Raw genomic sequence first — 12,522 nt, forward strand, 5'->3', positions numbered from 1 at the left:
AACTTGATGATTTTGTTTTTAGCTGAAATAAAAATTATTAATCGAAAGAATATCTTATTAATGTTAAAAAGAAAAAAAATCTTTAAATTATTTCAACAATTCCATCAGTTCCAGCTGAGAAAATAAATAAATTTGCTTTTTTTTTTTTTACGAACAATATTATTTCGATTTGTACAGTTTGTTCATAATTTTTTTTTAAATCTTTCAACACATTGTAAAAAGATTAACGTAACATTGACAATTGATTTATAAAAATGGAAAAAAAAAAAGAAAAAAAAAATATATATATATTTATGATGAAAATTGACTTATATTACACAATGTTCTGATTTCCTCAGAATAAATTAAAATAAAAAACAAAAAAAAAAATCTTAATAACTGATCAAAATATTTAAGTTTCATTTTTAAAGTAAAAAAAAAACCATTTGGCAATTTTATCTTAACAATTAAAAGAAAAAAAAAATGATAATTTTAATGTGAGATAAAAACTTTCATACATTCATCCACAACGAACATAGAAAAAAGAAAAAAAAACATTTGAAAAAATAGATTCACCATAATTACATTCATCGAGATTGACTTTTCATATAAAAAAAAAGAAACAAGGAATGCAAAATGACAATTAAAAAAAAAAAGAAAAAAAAAAACAATAATAATATTAATAAAATATAAATAATTTATTCTCGATCTCCTCGTTCTTCAGCTCTTTCTTCAGCTCTCGCTTTCATTCTCGTGATGAATGCTTGTCCCTTACTTTTACGAAAATTTTCATATGGATCATTAAGATTAATACCAACACCTTTGTACTGATCATTTCTATCTCTAATTTCACCACCAGATATTGGTGCTTCAATACCTTGTTCATTAGCACCAAGACCAGCACCAGCCCATCCCATTTTTTTTAATAATTGATGTCCTTTATTACTTTCATCTAAACTTGTATCAGATAAACCTTTACTATATGTTGAACCAAGAAAACTTGGTGGTGTTGGACTTCTATCTGTTCTATCATTACGTTTATCTGGACTTTTATCTTTATTACTATTTCTACGACGTTTATTACGATTATTATTAGTATTATTATTATTGCTATTACTATTACTATTACTATTATTATGTTGACTATTACTACGACTATTACGACGATGATTTGTTGATGCTATTGGTGATTTTGATTTACTACGTCCACGTGAACGTGAACGTGATCTACTACGTGATTTACTTTTATAACGTTTTTTAGGTGGACTAGGTGATTTTGATCTTGGTCGTAATATTGGTGATGGTGAACGTGTTTTTTCACGTATACCAGATAATATATCATCTTCTTTTCTTTTACGTGCACTATTTTTAGCTTTATAATACTCGTATAAACCCAATTTTTCCCATCCATCACTGTAATAATAATTAATTATCAATATTTATTTATAATTATATTCTATTATTATTATTATATACCTGTCTCTTGGTGAATCATGATTTGGTGCTGCATAAAATGCTTCAACAGCAGCAACTAAACGTTCACTTGGTGGTGCTGGTGGTGGTAATCTAATAGCATCAGGATCAAGTGATCTATATTCAGCATCTTCAAGTTTAATAAGTGGTACCATTAAACCAGCTGGTAATTCAAAATAAGGCATACTTGGCATCAAATCCTCAACAGATGGTTCATGTATTACAAGTGGAGGTGGTCCAAAACCAGGTGGTGGTTTTGAAAAATCAGGCAATGGTACTGTTGTAAATGGGGGTGGTTCAGTTTGTGTTACTCCCCCCCAACCAGGTGGAGGTTGACTAAAATTTAAATCACCTCCAATTGGTGGAGGTGGACCACTTAGTGGAGGTGGACCACTTAGTGGTGATGGCAATGACATATTTTGTTGATTTTGTTGTACCTAAAAATAAAGTTCTTTTTTATATTCTATTTTTTATTATTTTTTATCAATTTATTTATTTATTTTTTTTTCATTTTCTTTCAATAACCAACCTGTAAATTTTTTATGCAATGATTAAATTAAAATTATGAAAAACAACATGCAGCATTGTGATGCCATAAAATAAAAAAAAAATATAAATTATAATTTGCCTTAGAGTGTGTGTGTGTGGCTTAGTAAAGGTATGTTAGTTAATTTTTTTTATTTTTTTTTTTTTATTGTTTCATCAATTTTAAAACAAAACCATTGTTTATATGTATTTATTATGTTTTTTTATTGAATGAACAATTGTTAATAATGTGCTTTGAAAAAAAAAAAAAAAATGAAAAATATTGAAAAACCAAAAGAAAAAATAATATTTAATGAAAAGAAGAATTAAAAAATAAAATAATAATATGAAAAGCACAAAATATAATGTTTTTTTTTTTTACAAACAAAAATGAAAAAAAATAATTAATAATAATAATAATAGCAATGAATGATACGTTATTTATAACGTTAACTTTTTTTTATATGTTTTTGCTTTTTTTTTTTAGTAGTATCTCACCATTTGGGGTGGTGGTGGTGGTGTCTTCAACTGTTGTTCAATAGAAATTTTTTGTTGTTCAATAGTTGCAATTTGACGTGTTGCATGATCAACAAATGCCTGATGTTGTGCTTGATAATTATCATATGTTTTTTTAGTTGACAATGTTATTGGTGTTATTGCATTTGTAAATTGTGCAACTAAATTTGCCTGATAATCTGACCATGTTGCACTTGGATTTTTGAGTTTTTCAATAATATTTTGATCGTAAAAATAATTTTTTTCTTCCCATAAATTTAATAATTTTGTTAGCTTTTCAAGTACTCTACCAGATGCAGCAAGTGAAGCATTACAAAACATTGGTACAACAACTTTTTCCATTGTTTTACGTATATCTTCCATTGATCCTTTGCGTACACTTGAATTAACAAGATAAAAAAGTTATTTTAAATACTATTTAATATTGAATAATCTAATGTAAAATAATTATTAAACTTACCAAGTGGCCAAGACATCATTGAGCAAATAAACAATATGTAATTTATGACCAATATCAGTGGTCTGAATGACTCTGAAAACAAAAATTTCCAAATAAATAAATTAACATAAAATAAAGACAAATTAAATGATTAATTTAATAAAATAATTTTTTTACTTTTGAAGTAAATAATCAGCAATAACTTGGTTGCTAGCTTTACTTGTACTAAAATCAATAATCCATTTTTTTGCAGCATTTATACTGTCTTTGGTACAACTATCAATAGCTGGTTTTAAAACAACATCAAATTTTTCAAGATCAGTATTTGTTGTTTGTGCTGATGTTTTTAATGCTTCATCTTGAGCTAATTTAACAGCCTCTTCAACACGATGTTGTTGTTCTGACATTAATGCAGCATGTTGAGCAGCTAAATTTTGTTCAGATTGTGTAACTTGTTCTTGTAGTATTTTTTGTTGTGCTTCAAGACTTGATAATTCATTTTGTAGCCATGCTGTTGGTGGTGGTCCATTAACAACACCTGGTTGTGGTGGTGGTGGACCACTTCTAACACCACCAATGACATTTGGCACTGAATTAACAATCATTGATCCAGGCATACCAGCAATAGCTCCATTATTTTGAATATTTAAAGTATTAAGCTGTTGTATTGAACCTGGAACTGGTTGTTGTGGTGATGGTGGTGGTGGCTGTGAAACGTTTAAACGTGGATCTACATTTTGTGGTTGATTTATTCCTTTTTGTTTTAAAACTGTAAATTACATTTAAACAATTAATACATTTTGTTATTCATTTATTTTTTTATTTTATTAACTTACTTGCTTGTTCTGTAGTTACTTTATACTGATAATAATTAAAGTGTTCTCCACCAAACAAAAAACCAAATTTTGGATTATCTTGTTGTTTGGTTTTTGTCATTTGTTCAAAATCTGGACCATTTCTTGCGACAAATTGTGCAAGTTTGTCAATTATTTTGCGCAATTCAATGTCTAAAATATAAAAAATAAATTAACAATTGATTCTTACAGATAATAAAATATATAAAATTATAAATATTTGTCATTGTGTGATAATAAAACTTTAGCATTTTGACATAACCTAATTATTAAAAATTAATAAAAATAAAAATCCAACAAAATTATACTTTATCATACATTAAAAATAATAATGATAAATTCGATATTTATTATTTAATTTAAATAATTATAAAATTATAAATAATTATACGTAAACAATAATATTACTAATTTTTTTTTTAATAAAAATTTGGCAGTTTTATCGAGACCGGTTTTTTTTCCATTGTTTTTTACCTGCTGGTGCTTGATCCATTTTGTATTGTAAATAACTCAACAATTAGTTATTAAATTTAATATTTAATTAATGATTGTATTCAAAAATATGATGCTATGATAAATTAGCAATTATAATAAACATTTTTTACTTTTTGCAATTTAGAAAATCATAACGCTGTGATGGACACCATTTTTTTTTAACGCTCGTTTACAAATTTTTACTAGAGGAGAGAGACACACGATTGCACACGATTGTTTACATGTCGGTAAATTAGATTTTTTGTTAAATAAAAAAAATTATAATTTATAAATTAAAAGATAAATTTATAAACTATAATAAACTATAGGTAAATAATATAAGAATAATTATTATTACAAAATTAGTTGATTGTTTAAGTGCTTTATTCAATTAAAATTTAATTAATTTAAAAAATAAAATTAAAAAAAAAAAAACATGGCTGACTTTGAGTATCCTGTCATTGTGCAAATGTGTTGTCACTTTGTTCACACCGGTTCACACAATCACATGCAAATTGCAATCACTTGGGCAGCGTTCGATACAGTTCGATACAGTTCGATAGCTGGCCGAGGCCAAAAATCCGGCCAATTTTTTATCATGGTTTATTTTATATGTTCGTAGTGTCAGCACTGCTACATTATAATTTCAAATTGTTCAGCAATGTTAAATAAATAAGACCGTCTTATATTTACTCCAAATGAACTTGAAGTATAAGTAGAACATTTAAAAAAAAAATAATATCTATTATTCAAAAAATCATCAAGGAAAAAGGTCCAGAATCAAATATTAATACGTCATATGTTGTATAATCTAATTGGAAAAACCGGAATAAATAAATGATAAATCATGTCAGCTATGAAAAAAACAAACTCATTAATTTCTCTTATCAAATAAAATGTTCTATTCAATTTTTTTTTTTGCCTAAAATAGATAAAAACAAATTTTAGTTAATGATTTATTATATATGTATTCAAAGGTTTACTCAAGTAATTGTGTAAAAAAAAAATATACCTATATGATCCAAATCCGGTTTTAAATATTATTAAATTACAAATAAATTATTAATTATTTTCCGCGTGTCTTTTCCCAGCCACCCAAGAGGTAAGACATTGACTCGTTTTTTTTTTATTAGTGGTTTCTCCAGTAGACCTAATCCACTTTAATTAAACGCTTTTCGCACGGTATCTAGAATTATTTCGATTAACGGTTTTAAATGTTTCGATTGCGCTCGCATAGCAGCAAATACTGATCAGTCGACGCAAATTTAAAATAAAAAAACGAAAAAAAAAATATAAACAATGACGGCTTATTCACTATGCCACTATCACTCGCTGTGATAGGGCATTTCAAGTTTAATTTAATTTAATTCACTATGCCACTATCACTCGCTGTGATAGGACATTTCAAGTTTAATTTAATTTAATTCACTATGCCACTATCACTTGCTGTGATAGGACATTTCAAAATTAATTCCATTTAAGTCACTATGCCATTATCACTCACTGTGATAAGACATTTCTATAGGCTTGATTTCTGTATGCCATCAGTTTACTATGCAATCTTGAATAAGTGATCCTCTTGTATTCGAAATATAATTCTCAAGGAACAGCAGATGACGTAGTCTTGAAAATTCTGAAACAAATAAAATCTTCAAAATATTAAAATCATGTCAAACATAAAAAACTTGAAACAATTGAAATCCTGAAAAACAAAATCCTGAAATATTAGTAATACATTAATTGGAAAAGTGCGTAAAATATCAAATAAAAAAACCTTACATATTAACATACATCGGGATTGGAAAAGGGTGATAATTTATCTATTATAAATTATCACGATAGATAATAATAAATCCTAATCACCCCCGTCTACTCTGTTTGAGGAAGACAGGGTCAATTCATTTTGACTTTTATACTAACGACATTTAATTTGGCATAAAAATTAAATATAATTATTTTAAAAAATCAGTCAAAATAAATTTACACAACAAATCAAATAATATATAGTTTGGAACGACAAGAAGCTTCAAAAAAATATAGCATACATTTTTTTGTAACTTCAAGGATATTAAAGCACTTTTCTGGGATAGGTTAATAATTACAACTAGTCGGTCTCGATCTAGAGGAACTTACCTTATTACAGCAACCAGCAAAATTCTCAAAGGTAGTCCAGGTAGTCTCCAATAATCCAATTAAATTCTCTCAGCTAAGCCATGTAGAAATCGTCAAGATAGACCCGAATAATCCATTAAAATTCCTCTCAGCTAAGCCATGTAAAAATCGTCAAGGTGGATCCCAATAATCCAATAAAATTTGTCTCAGCAAAGCCATGTAGAAAACGTCAAGATAGTCTCCAACAATTCAATAAAATTTTCTCAGCAAAGCCATGTAGAAAATGTCAAGGTATATTCCAATAATCCAATGAAATTCGGTTAATTTTCTCAGCAAATAGCCAAGTAGAGGCGTCAATCCGCATACATAATAAACTAATTCATTTTGTTAAATCCCGGAAAAAAAAATATGTGCACAGTTTTCCCAACATTGCCCAGGATGCATCAGAAGGAGCACCTGCATAATTTACATGCACTATAATAAAATATATGATCACATGTATAATTTTGTGACGCGAATAGAGTACAGTTTTCCCGACATTACCCAGGATACATCACAAGGAGCACCTGCATAATTAACATGTACTTTTTATAATAAAAACATCGTGTCATCATATGTTTTTCAATAAATAAATTCTCCCCTATGAATACGAATTTTCTTATCATTTTAAAACTAGTCACGAAATAGAGTACAGTTTCCCCGAAATCACCCAGGATACTCACATGGAGCACCTGCATAATTAACATGTACTTTTAATTGTTTATCATATTTTCAAGTTCGAGACGCAAATAGAGTACAGTGTTCCCGAGATTACCCAGAATACTCACATAGAGCACCTGCATAACTAACATGTACTTTTAATCGTTATTATCATATGTTCAAGTTTTTTTTTCTAATAAATTTCCCACAAACACGCAATCTACATGCAATTTACATATTATGCAAATACTATTTTCAAATTTTTAAAATTAAACATTTTTTCTAAAAACCCGCACTAGCTATACCCAAAAATTCAAAGCCATTATTAAGTAAACCCATAAATATTATACATATAGTTTAGCTAACATCGAACATTTTTCAAAACTCTAAAACGAAAAAATAATAAAAAAACCCCCATGATATTTCACGAAAAAGATGCGAATAAGCAGTGAAGCAATGCCTTCTATACGCAGTTGCGGCGCAACCCTTGCTTGGCTTGGGCAGATTACTTAACGAAACAAATCATTGGATCTAAGATACGCTACGTATGTTTACGTTAGAGATCAACTTACCAGTTAATTAGAAATGAGCATGGATGACACCCACCGCCAACCAGAACCAATAAATGACTTAAGAAAAATTTAGCTGGGCTTGAGAGTATAATAACTTCGAAAAGTTATCGTCGTCAATCTGCCAGGATCTGACAGCCAGCTAAATTTTAATTAATCAAGCTAAGATTGGGGCAGAATTTCTCGATTAAACTCACCGTACCCTGGACCGGTAAGGACTTAAGAAAAATTTAGCCGAGAATCATAGAATAATAGAATTCTGTTTATTTGATTACTCATACCAGTCTGCGATTGGTATGTCAGGTAAATATTTTCAAATAAATCACTTAGCTAAGAGTAAGGGCAAGAAAAACCTTGAAATAAATGCCATTCATTCCTCATGACTAAAGTCTCACAACAAATTTTTTTTAATTTGCGACTGACACAATCAACTTGGTTTAATAAGTACACAATTGCTTCAGCAGTCTCGCGTTCCGACCAGAGGCCACAGATAATCATATTGACACAACGTAGCAGCTGCATGCTAATGAATATCGCATAGTTTTCTATGAATTCGAGAAATAGTTCAGCTGAGTTTGGGTGCAAGTTGACTTCAGAAGTCCAGTGATCTGTCTGAGTAACTGCCGCCATCCTGCCCGGTGAATACTTCAAGTATATCATTTATCACAAAATAGGGGTAGACTAAAGACTCAAGAAAAATTTAGCTGGGCTTGAGAGCTAACTGCAAGAGTTGTTGTCGTCAAACTACCAGGATCTGGTAGCCAGCTAAATTTTCGCGAAAAATATCAAAAAGACTAATTACAAATGTATCGATTTCAGTAAAACTATATATATATAAATTTATCTATTATTGAATTGAAAAATTCCCCGTACAAAAATCGATTGATTAATATTTTTTATTCTGTGACACAGAGTACCGTTTTCCCGATATTACCCAGGCTACTCACATGGAGCATCTGCATAATTAACATGTACTTTTAATTGTTTATCATATTTTCAAGTTCGAGACGCAAATAGAGTACAGTTTTCCCAATATTACCCAGGTTACTCACATAGAGCACCTGCATAATTAACAAATTTCTTTCATCGCTTATCATATGTTTAAGTTTTCTTGAAAAATAAATTCCCCCTACAAATACGTATTGGTTGATATACTTTCAATTTTGTGACGATATAGAGTACAGTGTTCCCGAGACTACCCAGGATACTCACATAGAGCACCTGCATAATTAACATGTACTTTTAATTGTTTATCATATTTTCAAGTTCGAGACGCAAATAGAGTACAGTTTTCCCAATATTACCCAGGTTACTCACATAGAGCACCTGCATAATTAACAAATTTCTTTCATCGCTTATCATATGTTCAAGTTTTTTTTTCAAATAAATTCCCCCTACAAACACGCATCGACGGATATTTCTGATTTTGTAACGCAAATACAGTGTATAGTACAGTGTTCCCGAGATTATTTGTATCATATGTTAACGTTTTCTTAAAAAATAAATTCTTCCTACAAATACGTATTGGTTGATATATTTTTCATTTTGTGATGCATATAGAGTACAGTGTTCCCGACATTACCCAGGATACCCACATGGAGCACCTGCATAATTAACCTGTACTATTTCAATTAAATTTATTTTAGTTTCATCAGAAAATCGTTTCCCCCAAAACGCACGTACTAGTTGATATTTTCAAAATATATGACGCAAATAAATTATAACGCTTTATGTAATTCAATTTGTATCCAAAAAAAAATATTTAACAGACTTCTTGGCATTAACCAGGATGCACCACGTGGAGGTCATGTCTGTCCTAGCATCCCATGATCCCCACGTACACTCTGAAATGATTTTATAAAACTAAAAACTCTATTTCGTCCCGTATGCAACCCCCAATCCAACCCCAAATAATTCAAGTCAAAAGATAATTTATACCTAAGAATCTAATGAACTACCATAAAATATTGTAAAATTAATTTATCAAATTGATTACTCGAGAAACAGAATTTAAAGATATATTTCATATATATATTATGAATTTATTTTATTTTTCAATTATCTGCGTATTACATATTAATATCTCAAATTTTTAAAGCAAGTAGTAATAACGTAATATTACTGGAAAGTCATATTTGATGAAAATTCAATATTTATATTAAGATAAAATTAATTACAAGATTCATAAAATAAATGCAAGCTCTAAGAGATGTTTTAATAAAACCATTATGCAATGAATTTTTTTACCCGATAAAATTTAATTTATATTCTTATTTAATTATATCTATTTAACTAGAAAAAAATCGCGCCCAAAATTATATTGTCAATTTAAATATAAAATGTAAAATAAAAATGTTTTATTGGAAAAGTGCTCTAAAGTCAAACGAAAAAAAACTTACATACTAATACATCGCAATACAAGAAAAAAGAGTGATAATTTATCTAGTATAAATAATCACGATAGATAATAATAAAATCCTAATCACCCCCGTCTACTCTGTTTGAGGAAGACAGGGTCGACCCATTTTGACTTTGTTTAAAAATTGAATTTCATTAATGAAGAAAAAAAAAATAGTCAAAATGAATCTAAACAAAAAAATAAATGATAGTATGGAACGACAAGAAGCTTTAAAAAATATAACAATTTTTTTAAAACTTCAAGGACATTTAAAGCACTTTTCCGGGATGGGTTAATAATTTCAACTAGTCGATCTCGATCTAGAGGAACTTACCTTATAACTGCAAACTGCAAAATCCTGTAGAAGTTGTCCAGGTAGATTCCAATAGTCCAATAAAATCCTTCCATCAAATAGCCATATTCTTTAGAAGTTGTCTATAGGTAGATTTCAATAATCCAACAAAATTCTTTCATCAAAGCCTGTATGTGGAAGTTGTCCAGGTTATCTTCAATATAATTTAAAAAAAAGAAACAAGCACTATTAAAACTTGCACAAATTTTTTTTTTTTCTATATTAAAAAACACTACATGTGCACGGAGAATGTTCACTTGTTAATTTAAAATAATTTTAATTAAACTTCTAAATGAATTTACCGGACGAAAAAATTAAATCAAAAAAAATTTTCCAAGGAAAAGCCACGGGCTGCACGTGTTTCGAAAATTTCTAACCAAATTTATTTTAAAGTACCAAAAAAACTTGAACGCACTCCGCAGAGAATGAAGACGGACTGAAATAATTTATCTAGGAAGACGAGAGGTCACTGCGATTTTCTATGACTCATCGTCTACATCTGTTAACTACGAGAGAAATTCGGAAAAACACGTGTTGAACAGCACGATGACGAAATAGAAGAAACATATGTTCGGAGAAAATTCTAACGGCTTTTTCAATGAAAATCTATATTTATTTAAAACTTTAAAATATTTTTTGAAAAACTAATTAAAAAAATCACGACAAAAAAAAAAAAATATTATTTTAAAATCTTAATGAAAAAAAAAAATATTATTTTAAAATCTTAATGAAAAAAAAAAATATTATTTTAAAATCTAAATGAAAAAAAAAAATAGAAATATTTTTATAATAATTATTTTAAAAATCACGACACGAGAAAAAATGTACTATTTAAAAATTACATGTAAGAAAAAAAAATTGGAAATAATTCTATAATAATTATTGTAAAAACCCCGACAAGAAAAAAAAAAAATTTAATTTAACCTCACTTGCACGTTTTTTTTTTACAATTAAAAACTACGAGATAGTCTGCACAAATAAATTTACCTGTATAATTTTTTTCATCCAACAATCGAGCAATTTATTTATTCGACGAAACACTTGCACTTTTTTTTTTTAACCGTAAAACACGAGGCTGCCCGTGCAATAATATCAAATACTTTGATTAAAAATTTTAAAATTATTTAACTTTATCGAAAGACTCACTTAAATTAATTTACTACGAAAAAACCACGAACAATAAGCAAGGTTATATTAAAATACCGAAAAAACTGAAGTGAACTCCGCAAAGAATGAAGACGAACTAAAAAAAATTTATCTAGAAAGACGAGAGGTCACTGCGATTTTCTATGACTCATCGTCTACGAGAGAAATTTGTGAAACATGTGTTGAACATCACGATGACGAAATAAAAGAAACATATGCTCGGGAAAAAATTCTAACGGCTTTTTCAATGAAAATCAATAATTATTTAAAGCTTTAAAATATTTTTTAAAAAACTAATTGAAAAATTCACGACAAAAAAAAAAATATGTTATTTTAAAATCTAAATGAAAAAAAAAAATGGAAATAATTTTGTAATAATTATTGTGAAAACCCCGACAAGAAAAAAAAAAAATTAATTTAACCTTACTTGCACGTTTTTTTTTACAATTAAAAACCACGAGATAGTCTGCACAAATAAATTTACCTGTATAATTTTTTTCTTCCAACAATCGAGCAAATTATTTATTCGACGAAATACTTGCACTTTTTTTTTTTTAATAGAAAAACACGAGGCTGCACGTGCAATAATTCTAAATACTTTGATTAAAACTTTATAAATTATTTAACTTTATCAAAAAACTCACTTAAAATAATTTACTACTATTAATTTTATTTTCTAATAATGCACGTGCAGCTACTTCAACGACTTCTAACCAAATTTTATAAATTATTTTCTAGCTCGTAATTTTGCTGTTGACTCCGCCGCAGCCAAAGACTAACTAAACTTGTCTAGGCCCAGAGATCGCTTCGTTCGATGACTGATGAGTCATCTCTTATCAACAAGCAACGTTTGTTAACTCAACATACTGCCCATATGGAAAAAGAAAAAAATCAATAAATGAAAAAAAAAAAAAAAACAACCTTAAAAAAAATTTTCTAATATATTTTTTCCTTATTTTATTTTTAAAACTAAAATTATTAAAATT

General features: G+C 28.3%; 1 protein-coding gene across 1 annotated transcript; it reads right to left on the reverse strand.

The window, feature by feature from the left end:
• Window positions 1–131: 131 nt before the first annotated feature.
• On the reverse strand, window positions 132–4,434 carry LOC122859154 (calcium homeostasis endoplasmic reticulum protein). Its single transcript, XM_044162551.1, has 7 exons — window positions 4,261–4,434; window positions 3,769–3,939; window positions 3,110–3,701; window positions 2,954–3,025; window positions 2,476–2,872; window positions 1,456–1,889; window positions 132–1,392 (listed from the first exon to the last, which is right to left on the reverse strand). The coding sequence occupies exons 1-7, from the start codon at window positions 4,277–4,279 to the stop codon at window positions 678–680; spliced, it is 2,400 nt and encodes a 799-aa protein (XP_044018486.1). The 5' UTR covers window positions 4,280–4,434; the 3' UTR covers window positions 132–677.
• Between the last annotated feature and the right edge of the window lie 8,088 nt (window positions 4,435–12,522).

This window comes from Aphidius gifuensis, linkage group LG6, assembly GCF_014905175.1.
Source record: "Aphidius gifuensis isolate YNYX2018 linkage group LG6, ASM1490517v1, whole genome shotgun sequence".
Classification (NCBI taxonomy): domain Eukaryota; kingdom Metazoa; phylum Arthropoda; class Insecta; order Hymenoptera; family Braconidae; genus Aphidius; species Aphidius gifuensis.